Source organism: Macrosteles quadrilineatus, unplaced genomic scaffold, assembly GCF_028750875.1.
Source record: "Macrosteles quadrilineatus isolate MER2022 unplaced genomic scaffold, UCM_ALF_1.0 Scaffold_4__1_contigs__length_99947679, whole genome shotgun sequence".
Lineage (NCBI taxonomy): Eukaryota > Metazoa > Arthropoda > Insecta > Hemiptera > Cicadellidae > Macrosteles > Macrosteles quadrilineatus.
In genome coordinates, this window is record NW_026542597.1 from 15,793,643 (window position 1) to 15,815,086 (window position 21,444).

General features: G+C 34.4%; 1 protein-coding gene across 1 annotated transcript in view; it reads left to right on the forward strand.

The window, feature by feature from the left end:
- The first annotated feature begins 18,468 nt into the window (after nt 1–18,468).
- The window catches only part of LOC128993297 (TLD domain-containing protein 2-like), a 456,668-nt gene continuing 453,692 nt past the window's right edge, over nt 18,469–21,444 (forward strand). The window contains exons 1-2 of the mRNA XM_054417094.1: nt 18,469–18,528; nt 18,985–19,166. Of these exons, the coding sequence (XP_054273069.1) occupies nt 19,081–19,166 (86 nt within the window). The 5' untranslated portion in view covers nt 18,469–18,528; nt 18,985–19,080. The remainder of the gene's footprint in view (nt 18,529–18,984; nt 19,167–21,444) is intronic.

Consider the following 21,444-nt stretch of genomic DNA (forward strand, 5'->3'; position numbering starts at 1 on the left):
ACCCGCGGGCTTTGCCCCGTTTAACTTCATAAGTGAGCTCGTTTGCATGACTCAATCACGTCCTGGTTGAACCCGTGGGCTTTGCCCCGATTAACTTCATAAGTGAGCTCGTTCGCATGACTCAATCACGTCCTGGTTGAACCCGCGGGCTTTGCCCCGTTTAACTTCATAAGTGAGCTCGTTTGCATGACTCAATCACGTCCTGGTTGAACCCGCGGGCTTTACCCTGTTTAACTTCATAAGTGAGCTCGTTCGCATGACTCAATCACGTCCTGGTTGAACCCGCGGGCTTTGCCCCGTTTAACTTCATAAGTGAGCTCGTTCGCATGACTCAATCACGTCCTGGTTGAACCCGCGGGCTTTGCCCCGTTTAACTTCATAAGTGAGCTCGTTTGCATGACTCAATCACGTCCTGGTTGAACCCGCGGGCTTTGCCCCGTTTAACTTCATAAGTGAGCTCGTTCGCATGACTCAATCACTTCCTGGTTGAACCCGCGGGCTTTACCCCGTTTAACTTCATAAGTGAGCTCGTTCGCATGACTCAATCACGTCCTGGTTGAACCCGCGGGCTTTGCCCCGTTTAACTTCATAAGTGAGCTCGTTCGCATGACTCAATCACTTCCTGGTTGAACCCGCGGGCTTTGCCCCGTTTAACTTCATAAGTGAGCTCGTTCGCATGACTCAATCACGTCCTGGTTGAACCCGCGGGCTTTGCCCCGTTTAACTTCATAAGTGAGCTCGTTCGCATGACTCAATCACGTCCTGGTTGAACCCGCGGGCTTTGCCCCGTTTAACTTCATAAGTGAGCTCGTTCGCATGACTCAATCACGTCCTGGTTGAACCCGCGGGCTTTGCCCCGTTTAACTTCATAAGTGAGCTCGTTCGCATGACTCAATCACTTCCTGGTTGAACCCGCGGGCTTTACCCTGTTTAACTTCATAAGTAAGCTCGTTCGCATGACTCAATCACTTCCTGGTTGAACCCGCGGGCTTTACCCTGTTTTACTTCATAAGTAAGCTCGTTCGCATGGCTCAATCACGTCCTGGTTGAACCCGCGGGCTTTGCCCCGTTTAACTTCATAAGTAAGCTCGTTCGCATGGCTCAATCACGTCCTGGTTGAACCCGCGTGCTTTGCCCCGTTTAACTTCATAAGTAAGCTCGTTCGCATGGCTCAATCACGTCCTGGCTGAACCCGCGGGCTTTGCCCCGTTTAACTTCATAAGTAAGCTCGTTCGCATGGCTCAATCACGTCCTGGTTGAACCCGCGTGCTTTGCCCCGTTTAACTTCATAAGTAAGCTCGTTCGCATGGCTCAATCACGTCCTGGTTGAACCCGCGGGCTTTGCCCCGTTTAACTTCATAAGTGAGCTCGTTCGCATGACTCAATCACGTCTTGGTTGAACCCGCGGGCTTTGCCCCGTTTAACTTCATAAGTAAGCTCGTTCGCATGGCTCAATCACGTCACGTAGGATGAAGTTCGTTCGCTACGCTCACTCACCTTTTGGTTGCAAATTAGCTGTTGTCATAAATGTAAAAGAAATAATAGTGCTGCATCCTGTTGGTAATCCTTGTAACTTTAATGCTATTGAACATCATAGAACAGATCCAACTTGTTTAAATGAAACAGCTGTTAAGATTCATTAATCTATACTTCTATACTATTATATAAAAATCTAATGGTGTCTGTATGTGTGTTACTAATAGGTGCAAAAACTACTGAACCAACTGGGCTTAAATTTTACAAAAATATAGCTACCATACTAAGGACCATTATAGGACTACTAACATTTCGATACTAACCGTAGGTTTTGCCCCTTTGGCTTTAAACGTTCTGAGGTGAACATTTTAAAAGTAAATATTGATTGGTCTCCATGGCTGCGATGAGAACACTAACAATGTTTGTTTACATTTGCTTTGACATTTAAATGTAAACAAGAAGAACTGCAAACTGCATATTTCATAATTTCAGACAGCTGATACAAAGAAATTATTTTCCATAACTATGAGGTAGGTTTATTTTAATCTAACCTTTTATCATTGATTATTTATTGTAAAACTATGTCAATGATTATAAAAAAAAAAGATTCTATAACCGTTGCTGTATCAACTTCGGCTCTGCTTTGGATTTTTTAAAGCGTTTAAGTTATGAAAATAATGTTATTGATATGTTTTCATGGAAACAGTATGAAAATTACAATGTATAGATGTTTTGTATGAATTTGAAGGCTACTTTAAATAAATTCTAACTGCTTAACATGTGTTTGATTAACCATAACTTGCACATAACATTGTTTTTTATATGTATATATGGTAAATAAGTTGTGTTTTGCTAAACCTATGCTTAAATTAAACTAAAGAATATCATCAATAACTAAATTGTACGTCGTTGATTTTTATTTTCTAAAATCTGTTATTTAATTATCAAATGGTAATACAAAATACTCTTATTTTATCTTAACATAGCTTTCAGTTCACATTTACTTTATTTGATACATTTATTATTTGTGTTTTGCCACAACACTGATTAAATTAAACCAAGGAAAATATCATAAAACTAAACAGTACACAGTGTTCTTTTGTTTCTAAAATCAATGAAATATCTGTTATGTTTACTTAATGGTAAGTGTGAAAATGTAAAGCCAATGGGCAATGGAACTGATTAAAAGAACTTATTTGTATATTAACTTGTTTGTTGATATTTTTGTAGAGTAGAATCAGAGATGCAATTAAACATATACTGTATTTGCTATTACATTTTTTAGTCTTTGATAATCATATTAGTTTTGTCTGCTGTCTTTATACTAAAATTATTTGTTTAAAATTTTGTATAGTACCTATATTTATAGTTTATTTAATATTTCAAAAAACTGTATTGATAAGGCACAGTGATATTTCTTAAGTTTATAACAGCTGACTTAGTTTTGCTAATGATTTATTGTGAGTGAAGAAACTGAAGCTGGAAGGATTTGTGAATTAATATAAAGAAGAGTGAAATTAAAAAAAAATGTTCATTTAAATTCAATAATTAGTATTTTTGCAATTAAGAGAGATAAAGGTAAATCATGTATGTCAAAGTTTTATTCGAAGATTTGGTAATTTTTTCTCATATCAGCCTACACAAGATTTAAAACTAATCAAAACCAAAATGGTGGTATCCATAACTTACCAGATTTAAAAGTCAGAACTTAAACGTTTTTATTAAGGCCATAAAAGTTGAATTTCGTTTCTAAAAGCGTTGGCGGATGTGTAAATATTATATGCAACAAATGTAAAGATTAAAATGTTTCTATTTTGTGTCCTCTTCCCGTTGCAAAGCACGGGTACAACAGCTAGTTCCATTTAAATATGAGTACTCATAAGGTTAACATAGGAAACTCCAGAGCCACTGGGGCGGAGCCCAGAGGTCGGAGGGTAAAATCCTTTCTTAGTGAGCGTCTACTACCCAAAAGGAAGATGCCTGCCAAGTTTCAGGTTCCTAGGTCGTATGGTTTCTGAGATTTCATGGTGAGTGAGTGAGTCAGTGGTATTTGAGCTTTATATAAAATATGGATTAGTTAAAGTTAAGTTATTCCAAATTTCATGACTACCAGAGTTTCCATACATGGTAAAAATTTACAAAACAATATGTTAACCCAGAAGTCATGTGAGGTTAATTTGAATATTCTAAAGGTACGGATAGATCATAAGTGGGGCTGCTTCTTGACCCATATATCGGGCTTCAAATTAAGAGTTCTTGGAGACTAGTGGCCATCTTGAATTATTTCAAACAGCTGTTGAAGGGTTACTTTTCATCAAAAAAAATATTTTTCCTACAGTCACCTAACAATGTACATGTTCTCTCACTGATTTGAGAAAGCAAAGTGGCCAATTCGCTCATCAGTGAGACAATGTTAACATTGTCTCACTCTAATTACTTTGTCTCACTCCAGATTTGCAACGTGAAGGCACGAAATAGTGAGCGCGTAACATGCAGGCAACGTCGTATGCGCGCGAAATACGTTGCCAGCACTGGCTGTAAATCAGCTGGTCAGCTGTTGTAATGTTGTATTTGTCACTTCACATTAAATGTTATATTAAAAGTTCACTTCTGTGTAAAAATAGGTTATGTTTCTTCACCAATTTATTTGTTTTATGGTAACTGTAGGAAAAGTATAATGTGCAACTCGAGTTCAAAGTACAATTGCCTCACTCGAGAAACCATTCCTCACTCGCCTACGGCTCGTGAGTAAGGATTTCTCTCGAGTGAGTCAATTGCTCACTTTTCTCACTAGTTGCACAAATAACTATTCCAAATACCAAAGTGATTGCAATTAAAATATCTAGTGTACAGTGGGATTAGACATTTTCATCCTACTTTTGTAACTGTTTTATGAGTTATAACGTCTAGGCTCTAAGGAATCTTAATGATAATAATTAAGAAAATATCTACGTGGTTAAAGTCTACAAGACGAGGGTTTAGACGGTTCCCATATAAAACACATTAAAAATGCTGCTGGCGTTTTGACACACACAAGTTTTGACAGGGAACATAAAATAAAATACATGTTTATAAGTTTTAGACGCAGGAAACACTTATGAGAAGATTTCAATTTTTTTCTTCAGGTGGGATAAATAAATAGTATATTTAACTACTAGCCCCGAAATGGGACTTTCGTGACGACTATTGAACGATACATTTTATCATAACGAAAACTGCTTCATAAACAAACTTAAAAATATGTTGATTGATGTCAGGCAAAGTATTGTTTGTGTAGCGAAAGTAATGTTTATGTCAGAAAAAGTCAGCTGATCACTATTTGATTTTGGTGTATGAAAATGGGCTATTTTCGATTTACACTACCCAGCACCTGAATAGGCCAATCACCGGTAAGTAGGTAGGCAAGATTTGATTTAGAATTATTATTTCTCAACGCTACACTTAAGCTAAGATGAGGGTTTGCTGTAAAAGCCTGCCATTTGGTGTTTCCCTCAGATGGTAGGACGCCGGACAAATTACTCAAATGCTTGGTAATAACAAATTATAAATGTATTCTTCTTAAAATGGAGGAAACCCTTCATAACCTTCCTATAATATTTACTTTACTATTTCAGTAAACTGGATAGTGGCAACAATCTTACTTGGTAATACTTCAATGATTGACATGGCTTAATAGGCTGTAATTCCCAATCGCTACGAACTAAGTTTGCTTCAAGTACAGTAGGCCTAATGCATGAACCCGTCTGCAACAATTACAAGAAAAAATAATTACAGGTAAACTAAAGTAATAGGCCCTTGTAACTTTAATGCTATTGAACATCATAGATCAGAACCAACTTGTTTAATTGAAACAGCTGTTAAGATTCATTAATTCCATTTCCCATAAGGTTAACATGGGAAACTCCAGAGCCACAAATTCAATAAATACCAATTTAAATATTACCAGCTGTTTCCTTAAAAAGTAGTGTAGAATTACGCATATGGTAAACAAACTTGAAGAGTCTTCTGGGGCAGATCCCCAAGGGAATTTACCTCGTTCCTCTTTTGATGGCTCGTCTATAGACCAAGACCTTTCTTTAGATACCCCTACCAAGTTTCTACGCCCAGCCGTTCTCTTAAATTAGCTGGGACAAAAACCCAGTTTTTCCTCCATAAGAATAACATGGGATGGGAATTCAAAGGCCACTGGGGCAGAGCCCCAAGGGAATTTACCACGTTTCTCTTTTGATGGCTCATCTACAGACCAAGACCTTTCTTTAGACACCTCTACCGAGTTTCTACGCCCAGCCGTTCTCTCAATTTAGCTATGACAAAGAAAAACAGTTTCAAATTAATATATAGATTAAAAGGTGTTCTACTTACTATTTCACGAGTTTGTACAATTTTTAATGGGAATCAGCTCATTACAGAATTGAAGTTAATTGACAGCTGTTCTCCAGTTCTGTCAACAAGGTGAAGTGTAATTTAGTATAACCAAAACTAACTAGTGGCCTAGCCCCTAATTTAGACTATAATAAAAAAACCATATATAAAATGACAAATATTCAAAATAGGCCTATGTTTTTAAAATTATCAATTTTATGTTACTTTAAATTAACAGTGTTTTTTGTTTTATATCTTGGTTTTCCTTCCGTTGGAGTCGTATATTAGATGCTTCTAATGTGTCAATGAAATACAATTGTAAAATAATTATAAAATCAATAACAAAACATATTAACAAATGGAAACGTGCACATGGTTTGGCCTGAGCCCGGAGAACGACGAATCAGAGCTGAAATCATACAGCCAAACATTTCACATCTTTTCTAGTTTAAAATTGAAGATTTGTTTTGTAATCTTACGAATTCTGTTATAGTTTCCATTTTGAGAACCACATGTAAAGGTCACTATTATTATTAATTATTATGAAGGCAACTCCCCATTTCGTGGTAGTAAGTCAGAAATATATCTATGAATTTGTCCCTGAATTTTAAGACAGTAAGGCCCATTTCCCGGAATCTCTTTTTGTGTAGCGGAAAGAAACGCAAACATTACACTGTTATACACTGGCTTATGTTTTTTATGAAGTTCGAATCATGTAAAAACGGTTCTTTTAGTTCGTCATTTCATTTACTTGTGGTTGTGGCATGTCTATTGTGGCAACATGTGTTGAAATGTTTATTTGTGGCCTCCTCTGCGAAGTGAAATGCGCCACAATGCATGCAAGTGCTTTAAGAGGACCTAGATGGTAAGAAATAACACTCAACTCATTTTCCAGCGTTCTTCTAAAGACAGGTTGTAAAACAGCTTCTGAATTTCTTTCACAGTTTCTTTCACAGGCCCTACATGACGTTCTCTTTACATTTCTTAAGTCTGTGAATTCCTGGACACTCTTATACGTCTTGCAGGTCTTCCCCTACCCTGTCTAGTTACTTCACTCATTATAAAAACGGAAAACCAAAAAATTAAATACAATTCATTTTGAAACATTATTTACCAACATTGACTTTCGGAATAAATGTTAACGTTGCAAATATAAATAAGTAACAGCTGATAGAATGCAGACGTTTTTTCAGTTCCCATGCATTTCTTATGGTGGATATTTTACTTTATATCTCGTTTTCTGACAACTTTATGGGAATTCTGCTATTTTTCCCGAGTGACTGGGGTCAAGACCTTCAATTTAAGACCTCTCCCACTTTTCTGCGACTTACCAGATGTCCACAATTTTCTGGTAAAAATTTGGTCTTACAGAATTATATATGTAGATAGATAGATACTTCGTTCTCGGTTGTTTTTTAACATATTGTTTATTGGATACAATAAGTAGTAACCCGTGCAATGAAGATCGTGTATTTTCTGTCAGCGTACCACTACCTACAAGGCATCTGCAGTTAAGTCTTGCTGCATATTTCAATGACTTCTTTACTAGTTGTAAGTTTCGAACCAAAATCCCAATTTCTTTTGCAAGTACTTTAGGATGAAGAATTTCACGACATCGCAGGAAACTTCTGGCAGTGAAAAGGGACAGTCTGGTGGTACTCATCAGACCTGTAGTGTAGGCTACGAGAATTCCTGGTGCATTTGTTGGTTGTATGCTATGGAAATGGACCATAGCTATCGTCTCCTTCTCCTTCTCCTTCTCCTCCTCCTTCTTCTTCTTCTTCTTATTCTTCTTCTTTATCTAGCGGTAATTTCACAGAGTCCCTGGAAGTTATCCACTTGATCCGACGGACTTAACTCCCACTCCTCGCCATGGGCTAGAAAATCCACAGTGATTAGTAAATTGTACACTTATTATATGAGACCTCTGTAAAAATGCATGTAACAAAACTAATTCCTTATCTTGCAGTGTAGCCGGAAGCCTGATAACCAACAAATACACAACCTCCTGATTTGAAGCTGCATTTTTTTGGAAGCTGATAAAATTGTTGGCTACCAGTGTCGAATACTATAGGTAATTGTCTGGATAACTGACAAATGAACAATATTTTGTTCTACAATGCTGGTTCTTAATATTGCACATGTTGTCAGTTAGCCAAGACAAATGTGTTGACGGCGTTACAATTAAGTGTATATGTGTGTGTGTTCTGATTTGAAGCTGCATATTTTTTTTGGAAGCTGATAAAATTGTTGGCTACCAGTGTCTAATACTATAGGTAATTGTCTGGATAACTGACAAATGAACAATATTTTGTTCTACGACGCTGGTTCTTAATATTGCACATGTTGTCAGTTATCCAAGACAAATGTGTTGACGGCGTTACAATTAAGTGTATGTGTGTGTTCTGATTTGAAGCTGCATATTTTTTTTGGAAGCTGATAAAATTGTTGGCTACCAGTGTCCAATACTAGAGGTAATTGTCTGGATAACTGACAAATGAACAATATTCTGTTCTACGACGCTGGTTCTTAATATTGCACAAGTTGTCAGTTAGCCAAGACAAATGTGTTGACTGCGTTACAATTAAGTGTATATGTGTGTGTGTTCTGATTTGAAGCTGCATTTTTTTTTTGGAAGCTGATAAAATTGTTGGCTACCAGTGTCTATACTAGAGGTAATTGTCTGGATAACTGACAAATGAACAATATTTTGTTCTACGACGCTGGTTCTTAATATTGCACATGTTGTCAGTTAGCCAAGACAAATGTGTTGACTGCGTTACAATTGTGTGTTAATAAAGTTACTTAATGAAAGAAACAGATGAATGCACTTATCTTTCGGCTGTTGGTCTTGCCAATGAACAATTCCCTGCTGAGTTTGGTAATCCTTGACCAACGATGACGTTCAGAATATGGAGTTTCCCTTCGTTGTGTCGTTTGAGAGGAGAATTCTCATAGTCATTTTCCTTTGTATCCGATACACCACCGAGTAGGGTTCTGTGGCCTCTTTGTAGAGCGTGAGTCCATAGGCGTGCTTTGGAATGATCCTTTAGTTTGAAATCTTGATTGTTCCTGTCTTGCTTTTGTATTTGACTCTTATTTTTCTATTTTTATCGAGAGCAATTTAGTTGTGTCAGTCGTGAAAATTTTAGTTTTTGGTATTTTGTTTCCATGGATACGAAAAAAATCTATCTATATATTAATTTGAAACTGTTTTTCTTTGTGACAGCTATTTTGAGAGAACGTCTGGGCGTAGAAACTCGGTAGAGGTGTCTAAAGAAAGTTCCTGGTCTGTAGATGAGCTATCAAAAGAGAAACATGGAGAATTCCCTCGGGGCTCTGCCCCAGTGGCCTTAAAATTCCCATCCCATGTTATTCTTATGGAGGAAAACAAGGTTTTTGTCACAGCTAATTTGAGAGAACGGCTGGGCGTAGAAACTTGGTAGGGGTGTCTAAAGAAAGGTATTGGTCTGTAGGTGAGCTCTCAAAAGAGAAACGATGTAAATTTCCTTGGGGCTCTGCCCCAGAGGCCTTAAAAGTTCACTCTGCAATTTTGTTTACATTTCGACCATATGGATAATTTTACACTACTTTTAATGAACCAGCTGTTAATATTAAAATTGTATTCAAAGGTCTACTGAAACTGTCAAAATTAAATGTTTACATTATTATTTATGATTGTAAATGGATTCTCCACTGCATGGCAAGATTTTATAGTTTCAACAAAATGATGAATTTATGATACGTTTGAAATGTTTTGTTCAAAAATTTATGTTTTATTGCTCTTAGAAAATTTTAAATCATAAAATAAGTGTGACTTATCAATTTCAAAGGAACATATAACTATTCCTTATCGGGTTAGCTTATACATATTGTAAGGTTGGCACTTGCCTTTTTTTCCTACTTTCAATCACCATTTATTTTTAAATTCAAGAAAGAATACCAGAAATTCATTTATTGGTATAACAGTTTTTGATAATCGGGTTGAAAATTGTGCCAAAAAAGGCTGTTTACAAAACTTCTGTCTAATAATTATATTCTATATTATAATTTACTAGCTTTCTAAAAACAAACATTTAGCAATATACTTTCATATTGCTTTCCGAATACAACATCCTTTACGATATTTTTTGTAGGTAAAAATTAAAAACAATAGAAAAGTTTTCTGATTTGGATATACCAAATGGATATACCAAATTTTATATACAGAATGTTAAAATACTTACACGGTTCTACTTCGATTAACGGACACCGACCACCATCTCCTTTTTCTTGGTTTTCTTTTATTTCTAAGTAAAAAAAATCGTGCAGTTAAAACTATGAAAGCGTTGAGAGCTATTAAAGCGTCGTTGTCATCCATGTTTTGACGAATATTCGCTACTCCTGGGACGAACAGCTGATCGGGAAACCTCACATGTGTGTAGACGTGTGCTCGTGAGTCGACAAATAGCAAAATAAATTGCTCGCGGCTCGGCAAATATTTTTCAAGCGGCGAATAGCGCATGTCTGAAGCCGGCTTTAGAATTATTATTTCTCAACGCTACACTTAAGCTAAGATGAGGGTTTGCTGTAAAAGCCTGCCATTTGGTGTTTTCCCTCAGATGGTAGGATGCTGGACAAATTACTCAAATGCTTGGTAATAACAAATTATAAATGTATTCTTCTAAAAATGGAGGAAACCCTTCATAACCTTCCTTTATAAATATTTACTTTACTATTTCAGTAAACTAGATAGTGGCAACAATCTTACTTGGTTATACTTTAATGATTGACTTGGCTTAATAGGCTGTAATTCCCAACCGCTACGAACTAAGTTTGCTTCAAGTACAGTAGGCCTAATGCATGAACCCGTCTGCAACAATTACAAGAAAAAATAATAACAAGTAAACTAAAGTAATACCAGTTTTTATGCGTAATTGATGCAAACATAATTAATTAAAATCGATTTTAGGGTACACTTCCATATCTGTTGGCACAAACAACCGAATGAAAATATCGATCGATATATCGATTACTCGATATATCGTTTGGTAACTAACCAAACGATATATCGAATTAAACAATCGAATAATCAATATTACTCATTCGGTTGTTTGTGCCAACAGATATGGAAGTGAACCCCGATTTTACAATTTACAAAACATTGTGAGAACATGTGCTTTTTCATCCAAATTTAACATGAAAGTTGAGTATTTAATATTTGACAATTACAAGGTCATTAACTGACAGACATCCAAAATGACTACAAACAATCATAGATAAAAACATGGAAAACAATATTATTTACAATATACAGCACAGAAATAAGTTGCCTTATTATTAAAAGGTTTTCTACTTACTATTTCACTGGTTTGTACAATTTTTAATGGGAATCAGCCAACTAAATAGGAATCAGCTAATTACAGAAAAAACTTATGTTAATTAACAGCTGTACTCCAGTGTTGTCAACAAGGTGAAGTGTAATTTAGTATAACTAATAAACCATTGATCATGATGTTCTATATAGACATTATATATCCTGTAAATTTAAAATAATTTAAATTTAATAAACATTTCCCTTACATTTCCCTCGTGAACAGAGTGAAAAATCCAAATAGTATCCAACGAGGTTGTATTGTTACATATTGTGTGAGGGTGTATTGCAGCCACTTCAGGGTTGTTGGATTATGTAAGGGTTGAAACTTACAAAGAGAAGTGTAACGTGGAAATGTTAATGCGAGGAGAGAGGTAATGCGAGAATGTGGCGTGTTTAATATCACTGCAGTTGAGCGTTCCTCACCTATAATCACTACTTGTGTTTGTGTTATTCCACTCATACACACGCACACAGTTTTTATCCATCTCGTATTTGAAAAACTAAAAAAACACAGGAGAAAAGTTAATGATTTTACATTTATTTAATTAATTGGTAATTAAAATAGCTAACTACGCAAACTCTTAGGTTTTCTGTAGCAGTGATAGTAATTATTAACTGTTTAATGTCACATTGCGAGGTGGCTTAGTTGGCCACCCAACGGCTGTAGATCAAGGCAGAGATGTCTAGTAGGTGCCACTCTTTATAATTTATAAGTTAATTTTATTCTATAGTCTGAATGATGAAGCCTGTCACCTGACTCTCCGTCTACGTGGGGTCCGGCCAATAGTTTAGGTCCGAGTCAGTCCCAGATAGAAGGAGAGTCAGGATACAGGATCCCTCGTACAAACTATAGGACTATAATGTATTTGCTCACCCCTTTGCATAGTATTTTCCTTGCAGATGTTTTTGAAGCTGGGCTAATGCAAGGCGGAAAGAGGCTACCAACCTGTACAACATAGTAATAATGCAGGGTAGTTTGTATAAAAGATATTTTTACATAAATATCAACACTAAACCATAGAATTGGATGATTTAAGGAATATTAATCCGCTCAAATATTGGCCAGGTAACGAATTTATCTCTTCAAATACGCAGAAACAAAACTGAAATATGTTTAATTGTTGGGTGTGATTAATGAAATAATCTTTTGCTATGCATTGATCAATATTCGGTTATTTTCATGATTTTCTCAATGACTACAAGCTCAATTAAGAGTATACAACCTATTATATTATTATAGTGATGCAATCAAATTTTATTTAAACAGTTAAGCCCATTTACCTAATAGAAATATAGGCATATGACACATCAAAATAAAGCTTAGGGTGTGTATATTTACCAAACATTATTGGTATGGACAAATGTTTTAGGGGCTCTACCCAAGGCACCACTCCTTGCTCTACCCCACAGGCCGTTTTCCAAAGGGATGTATCTGACATGCTTCCAAAGTTCAAATGATTTAATTTGATTTATTTAATGAAACAGCTGGCCAATGCAACTAACTGGTGTTTGTTTATTTCCTAAAAAATTGTTTGTGATGCTTTATTTAGATTGAGGAAATATATGTGCGTTTTTAGTGAATATGGGTTATGTTTTGTTAAAGAAAGGTTGTATAGGTTTTGTAAGTATTGCTTACAGTTTCATTTGTAATTGAAACACTGAAATATTTTATTACCTACATGTAAATCGGCTTGACTAAAATTGAAGAATTATTGTAAACATCTCATTTATGAAGAATCAATATCAAGCAATTGATGTTATTGCTACACTAATGTCATATTCTTTAGGATCTATTGAGATCGATTATATTGAGGTCACATTTTCTTCCCGTTGCAAATCAGAGGTATATCAGCTTGTCTCTTATTACTTTTGTAAATTTTGGGGCTGCACTTTACTTTAGGTCCTACATTCGATATATCGTTTGGTTAGTTAGGTAAGGTTAACATAACCTAACCAAACGATAGGCCTACCTATATCGAATGAAACAATCGAATAACCGATATTTTCATTCGGTTGTTTGTGTAGGACCTAAAGTAAAGTGTAGCCAATTTTGGTTCCATAATAATGCAAGACAAACAAAATATAAAAAGACTAAAAGACAACTTTAATTTTATCTTCAATATTATGTAGGCCTGCTCTTTTGGATTGAAAGTTGTTATCCTATATTTATACATACAGGATTTTCTATCGCAACTAAAACAATTACAGTACAATGAATAATTTAATCATACGTTGATTTCAATAATTTAATATTAATTGACATTCAAATCAGTAGATATTAATACTATTCGGCGCGGCCATCATAAATACCTACACATGCATAACTATTGCTGATGTGCTGCCGCTATGTGAAATCATGTTTGTGTATTTCATCTGGGATGCGACCAACCATTTCATATATTTTCCAATCACCAATCTTGGTGGATGTCAGTTAGATTTTCTATTTTTGGTTTATAAACAAACATTTTATCGACGGTTTTTAGAATAGGGAGTCCCTAGTAAAGAAACTCCTTGCCTTAGAGTATTTTTTTTATATGAAGAACATACAATCTGGATATATCCTATGGATGATATAAATACATATTAGTACAAAAGTTAGTAAAACATAAGTAATGTAACCAAACAAGGGCTTAGAGAATTTAAAGTTTGTTGCAGTAAATAAATGAAATTGTATTAACCAATGGTAAATAAGCAAAGTAAAAATGTTTTGTAATCTACGACGGCCCTGAAGGGACACTCAGTTTCTTTTTGTCTTTCATTTTATTTCGACATTTTTCTCGAAGTAGTTCGACTTTTTTCTCGAAGTACTTCGACATTTCTATCTAGTCTAGTTTTACTTCAACTCAACTTCAATACGAATACGTTCATTCTATTCTGTTTCTGATTCTTTCTCTGTCTGCCGTCTCACTGTCTCTCAACTCTGTCGCATTCAGGCCCAATAAAATCCTTGACAGAGTCAATATCAGAAAAGTGTTTCCTTCTATGAAGTCCGAGCTTCTTGGTATACCTTTTAAGTGTCCGCTCACTTATGCAAATTTTATGCTCCAATAAAAGAATTGCAAGTATTTCAGGCTGTTGAAGGCCTAAACTAAAATATTGTTCAATCAGTTCATTAATGTCATATTCCATTATGTGTCCTACAGCCCCTTTCTATCTGCCAATTCTTATCAAAAATATGTCTACAGCAGAAACACCCCTACATCAACAGTTAGTTGGGTTGTGGTTGCCGTAAAATTATAACAAACTATAATAAGCACATTCGAGAATAAAGTCGAAGTACTTCGAGAATAAAGTCGAAGTACTTCGAGATAAAAGTCGAAGTGAATGAAAGACAAAAAGAAACTGGAATGTCCCTTCAGGGCCGTCGTAGTAATCAGATGGTAAAATGGAAACCCTGTTTTATGAAATATAAATCTGATAAGCATTGCGATAAAATTGATAACAAAACTTTTTGAATATAGGGAACTTTTTGGTCTTTGAAATATAGGGACTTTTTGGGTTTTTACCACCCGATTTATAATGGATCTAGGTTAATTTGCACCGTTCAATACGATTTTTACATTAAAGCAGGTTTGAAATAAATATAAAATTAAAAGCAGCAGAACTGTTCACGGACTTGACAGCCCGTTTGCATATTACGGTATGAATACGCTTTCGGTCAAGTTTGGATCCAATTTAACCAACGTTACCCTAACCTAATATAATCATCCACCCGCCTTTGGATTAGATATTGGTTCCCGGCCAAAATGAATGCTTAATAGTTTTATTCTGGCTACAGCTGTGTGTTGATAGCTAAACAAGATTGAAACAACTTTGGGAGAAAACGTGTTAAACATTAACGTTATAAAATTTGTTTAACGGCTTTACTATATACAATTTATAAATTTAATTGTAATTGTCAATCAAGTACAGATGCCCTGACTGTTAATTTGCCAAGTGCACCTGGTGACAAATGGTATTGCATTAATTAGGTCTTGGTTGGGTCGCAATACAATACCATATCACAGTATACAAGACATCGGCGCCGGTGTACATATTCATAGTCTCATAATTACAGCTATTTATTCACAATGAGCATTCAATGAGATTTCGTGTGTGTTCATCTAATTATAACGATGATGTCAGAATATGGCTAAAAATACGCGTGAGTTACTGTAGTCGCGATACTGTATTTTAAAATTTTAAAACATATTGTTAACACGTTTTTCCTGTTTGGTGAATTCCAAAGTAACCAAGTATCTCGCTTTGGAAAACGATTTAGTCGTTTAATTATTTTAATCAAAGTAACAAAACGGATGATATATCGGGGAGAGTACGATTAATTAGTTGAGCGTTAACATATCAAACAAAAACGATTTGTATGTTTTGTGATAATGTTGGTATTTTTAATTTACATAATCGTTTTATGCTTTGGGGAAAGTAGAGCAACCCTCTCAAACATATTCAAACCAATTTTGATATACAACGAGATCTGGAGGCTAATATCAAACGAAAAACACCATTAGTTTAGTTAAGTCAGGTCTAAGAAGTAGATAACTGCATATAGCTTACAAATTATTAATAAGTATTACATTTTGCATTTTAGAGCAAAATTTGCGTTCCTAGTAACGTAATCGAGAGCTATACAAATCATTTTGAGGATAATCTCTTTGAAATATTCTTAATATTAAATATTTTGAAGGATGTGAAATTATGAAACGATGATACAGTATGAAGATACATATTGTTACTTGTGAATAAAAGAAAAATATATTCTGCACACTTTAGTTTAACAGAGTTTTGATGTTGAACTGTGGAAAGCTCCAACTTGATGAATCGTTAATTGAAACTGTTGTAATCACCTCACGTAGTTTAATTATCCAACTACTGCGTAGTTAATGAAATGAAAACAATTCAAACTGGTCAATTGTTCATGAGGAAAACCTTTTAAACTATTTCATCACACATTAAATGTAATGTAATACAATGGCTTTATTACAACAATGTTAGGTACTTTCCTGTTAAAGGGAACATTCATTATCGATGCTTTATTTTCGATATATCGATATTTTTGTTTTCCATCCGATATATTGGTAGTAACAAATTGAAACATATCAGCCGACAAGTACGATATAGGATACAGTAAATAAATATTGTTCAGTATCAACAAACAATTAAACAAAATATTGTATTGAAATGAAACTGTTCTAAACTAACCTAACCAACTAAACTTGCTGTAACATTTAAAATTCCGTTTGATAGCCTATTCCCCATATGCCTTTTCTGTTATCACATGGAATTTTGAAACGGTAACAGCAAGTTTGGTTAGTTATGTTAGGTTAGTTTAGAATAGTTTCATGTCCTAATCCAATATATAGGCTATTATTTTTGCCTAAAACAAGGTTGGTACTTAATTTGTAATTTAAATGCTTTTGAAGATATTAAAACAGAAGTACCAATCGTGAAGTAAAACAAAAATATCGATACATCGAAAATAAATCATCGATAATAATGAATGTTCCCTTTAACAGGAAAGTACCGTTATGGTAGTGTAATACAATGTGCAATATAATGTTGTTTGTATTAATATAAGGTACACTTTGTGTAACATGTTTTAGAGTTTTAATGTTACTTGCGTCTGGTCCTGGTTCCAAAGGATTTAATTTAACACCAAACGAGAAACTGTAACTAGCAACAGAGAAAATTTGTGTCTATGGTTAAGTTTAATAAATAACGTATGAGGATAGTTCGCTTGGATTTTTGTACAGAAAGTTGTACTATAGAAAAAATAAGGTTTCCCTTAAGATACATAAGTTCTCGTTTCCATTTTCTATAAGGTCTCATTAATTCGAGCTACCTATTATCTTCCTATAAGTAGAACTGGCCTATTGCATAAGAAAATGTAATTTATACCATAAATTACTAGAGATGCTTGTGAACAGTGTGTCACAAAAAAATACCGAAACACTGTTCACAAGCATTTCTTGTAATTTATGGTTGATAGAGGCCTGAACCCGAGACTTTTAGTTCGACTCATCAAAGATGGTTTGATATTCAATCATGACGCAACAATAATTATCTGGCAAACATTGTTAAAATGTAAAATACGAAAACAGTATAATACCATTTAACCTTATAAAAGGCTAACACTGACAATCAATCATTGTATCTCAAAAACTACAAGCCATAAGAACTCAGGAATTGGAATGGAGGTTCCAGTTAAGCTCTATGTGTATAATAAGAAGTGTTTTCAAGAAATTCCATCAGTGCTCTGCCCCAGTGGCCTTCCCATGTTATTCTTATGGAGAAAAGATTTGTTTACATTTGAACAGATGAATAATTTTGAATTTTACACTATTAACTAATGGAACAGCTGGTTGTATTTATTTGGTTGGTATGAAAATATTTACATTATTTTATGTTTTGAAAATTGGTGTTTTACTACATTTAACACTTTTTGTTCGTTAAATGAGTGTAAAATCAAGATATGTACACTATGTGTGGTGGTTTTTAGGATCTCAGTTTCTCAGCAACTAAATGACAGTATAATTTTTAATGTGTTCAGAATATCAATGTCAAAGGAACTATTATTTGCAATCGAGTTTCATCTAATATTCTAAGGTATGTCACCTGCCTTCTCCTATCACGACTTTGTGATTATTTGTGTGCCCAAGAGTGATGATCTGAAGTTCTCAATAAATTCAATCACTTCCATCCCCTACAAAACAACCTAACAATATTAACAATATTATGTTGTTCTACAAACTTTAATTTGAGTTTTTGGTGGATTATGTAAAATATTCGCTTTTCATGTTCGTAGAGAAATATAGGTATGCATGATATCGAGTGTTAATAATTCCTTTTACTGGAGAGGTGAGAAAAACCACTGTCATGTGAAGTACATTCCGCTTGGTGAAAACATCATAGACACTGTAGACCTGGAACTATTTAGGACCTTTGAGGGATATAAGAAACACAGTAAAACATCGTGCAAGGTTTTTATGTTACTTAATGTTACTTTAAGCAACTTTTCAATAAAGTTATGGGAGAGCTGACAGTACTGTTATAAAATTAGGTTCAAGCGTGTGAAGGAGATTCAGCGGAAATAGTTTTACGACTAAAAACATTATTCTCTCTTAGTTTAACGTAAGTAGGTAGTCATATAATGTTTAAATTACATTTTCATGAGCAAAGCCACGACGGAGTAAGCTAGTTTATTATGATATTTAGAGAAGTCGTCAGCTATGTGGTTATGGTTTTATATAAGAGTACCTACATATTTTTTTCTGTTTCAGATTACTCAAGATTCCGCAACAAACAAAAGACTTATTTCCACCATCTGGTCTTAAAACCAAGTACGCAACGTTACTGAATAATAGTACAAGAATTAAAAATACCTACTTATTTAGCTAAAACTTAAAATTGATATTTTTCTTAGCAAATTAACACCAGCTCATTTAAATTCATTTAATTTTAAAATAATTAATTCGAATTATAATTTTTTTTTTGAAATAGTAAGCCTTACTCAATCTTCCTCTACGTTGTAATGGACTAATTTAAATAACTATATCATAGTTTAAATGTTTAAACAATAAATAAAAAGGAATTTTTCTGCTAGGGATTTACTACGAAATAAATGTAATTTTTATAATAATATCAATCAGAATAAAGATTTCAGTTGGTATTAATATTAAACTATAATAAATTTGTGATTTTTATTGAATTTACGTAATACCGGTCATAATTTTAAAGTTGTTTTTATTTTCTAAAATAATTTAGATAAAAATTTAAATGAATTTATTCACTTTCAGCATACAGAATGTGAGGCATGCAATATAAAGAGAATAGAACGTGTGTTTTGGCGGGTTAAGTGAGTGAGTGATCAAGATGGCTGGTTGATATTCAAGATGGCGGCGTGGAGTGGAGGCCCTTCCAGACAGAGGTCCCTCAAGGATCGCCTCCGGGAAGGAATCGCTGGCAGCTTCTCTTGGCAGTAAGTTTCATTTAAATTCATAATACCCCCGTCGCAGCAAACCTGCATACTAAGCGAATTTCCATTTACCCAGCTTGATTTCTACTAAAATATTCCCTATAAATTCTCAGATTTATTTCCTATATAAATAACATTAATTTTAGTGAGTACCTAGTTAGGTTAGCTGCTACAGGGAAGATGTTGAGGTGTGTTTTTTCAATTGAAATATTGATAGCTTAGTATGAAATAAACCAAATTGCCAAATTTGATTAAAATATATCCATAAACAAGCAAACTAGAACAGTTTATTTATTCTACATGGGAAATTTAAATATACAACTTTTTAATTTTCTCCGTAGTCAATGAACACTCAAAAACACTTCAATATTCTTAATTATTTGTTTTTTTAAGCTCTTCAAAATGGTCTAGAGAGAAGTTTAGAAATTTAAAGTTTTTAGGGTCAAAAATGAGAAAACCCCATTTTTACCCCATAAAACCCCCCATAAACCCCTGATCCCATGGTCCGATTATGCTGGTTCGCGAACTCGTTCGAATAAATGTAGATTTACACGTTAGTACAAAATTTCATCAAAATCGGATCAATTTTGCTCGAGTTATCGCACTAACGGATACATATATAAATATATATATATATATATATATATATATATATATGTGTGAATTTGAACGGATGGTGTTTTTGGCCTCTGGGGACCTCAAAACGAAAAATAAATCGGTCCCGGGTTTAGGTCTTACCATGAGACCTACGGTAATAGCTTATTCCCTATATGGGAAATTCGCTAAAATGTGAAATTAACTGCATCATAGACTGGGGATTATCGAATATTATTTGTTGAATGGATTAATCATAGCTTAATAAAAATATTCTTAATACGAGACATTGAGGATTTTATATTTTATAAGTCATATCGTAGAAGGAAGGGGAAACAAATTAACCAACATTAGGATTTTGATGTGTGAAGTAAATTGCATGTAACTGTATTGAAAATTGTGTGAATTAGGGATGATCATCGATAGGTCAGCCATCGATGGTAACATCGGTACCAACCATTGATGTTGCAAACATATCGATATTTACAGGACAAAAACATCGATTGTCGATTTTATTTTGTTTAGAGTTTTGTATATTTTTTATCTCAGCTTACCTAACTATACGTTCTAGATTGACACTTTCTCTTTTACATCTGCAGGAATCAAAATATCAGTTATGATCATACAGGAGCAGAAGTGCTGCGGCTGAAATTGATTACAAATAAAAGACATTTATTTTTAGCAACATTTAGGGCTCTCACACTACTCTTCCATAGGTGAAATCCAGTTGGGGGTATTTAAGGTTTCAAATGAATAAAGTACAAAAGTTCAATCTCTTGTTCAGGTCAACATTCAAAAATCATTAAATGTAATAATGTTTTATTCAATTACATTGATATTTTGATAATTGGCCAATAACATCGATATTTGACGAAAACGTCGCTGTAACAACAATTCGGTAACCTACCGTACCATCGATGTAAAGGCTATCGAACATCGATAGATAATCATCGATGTTTAGAAAACATCGGTTATCGATGCTCATCCCTAGTGTAAAGAATTCCTGTTAACGTCTCAAATTGCATAAAGATACCAATTAGTTAGAAGTGGTAGACTGTTCAGGCTGGACTTGGTACTTTAGTCATGTTTTGTTGAAAATGTGCATTTTTGTACACACAATAGACGCGGAATCACGACTAATACTTGTCAAAACAAATTGCTGATTTTACAAGAGTAGAGCCCAGTAGACGTTATCCATTCTGAAGGTTGAACTTCTAGGTGATGAACGGTTCAAAGAGGGGGTAGAGCTGAGTTATTTTGCTTCTGACAGATATTGTACTCTTTCGTGAAAGAAAACTCAGCCATAATGTAGGAAGTAATATTAATACATACGTAATCTAGATTTGAACATTTAAAACACAGTATTTAGAAGCTTTCATGTTTTCTTTTCCGAAATCAAAACACACATAGAATGCCTGTTTGCTTTAGTCAGGTAAATACACCACATGTCCGTGTCGGTAAATACATCGATTTACGTTCCGTGGTTTGCCTAAAGTGTTGTGTATGGTTCGTATTTGTCGTGTGTCAATGCAAACGACCAATCTTTTGATTTAGTCGAAAATCGATAATTTTTTTCTACACTAAAGAACTGACGGGAACCCCTCTCACATTTAACCACAAATTGAACAAAATGTATGATTTTGAGGAAATGCCGAAAATGTTTACTATTTAATCTCGAAAATATGTA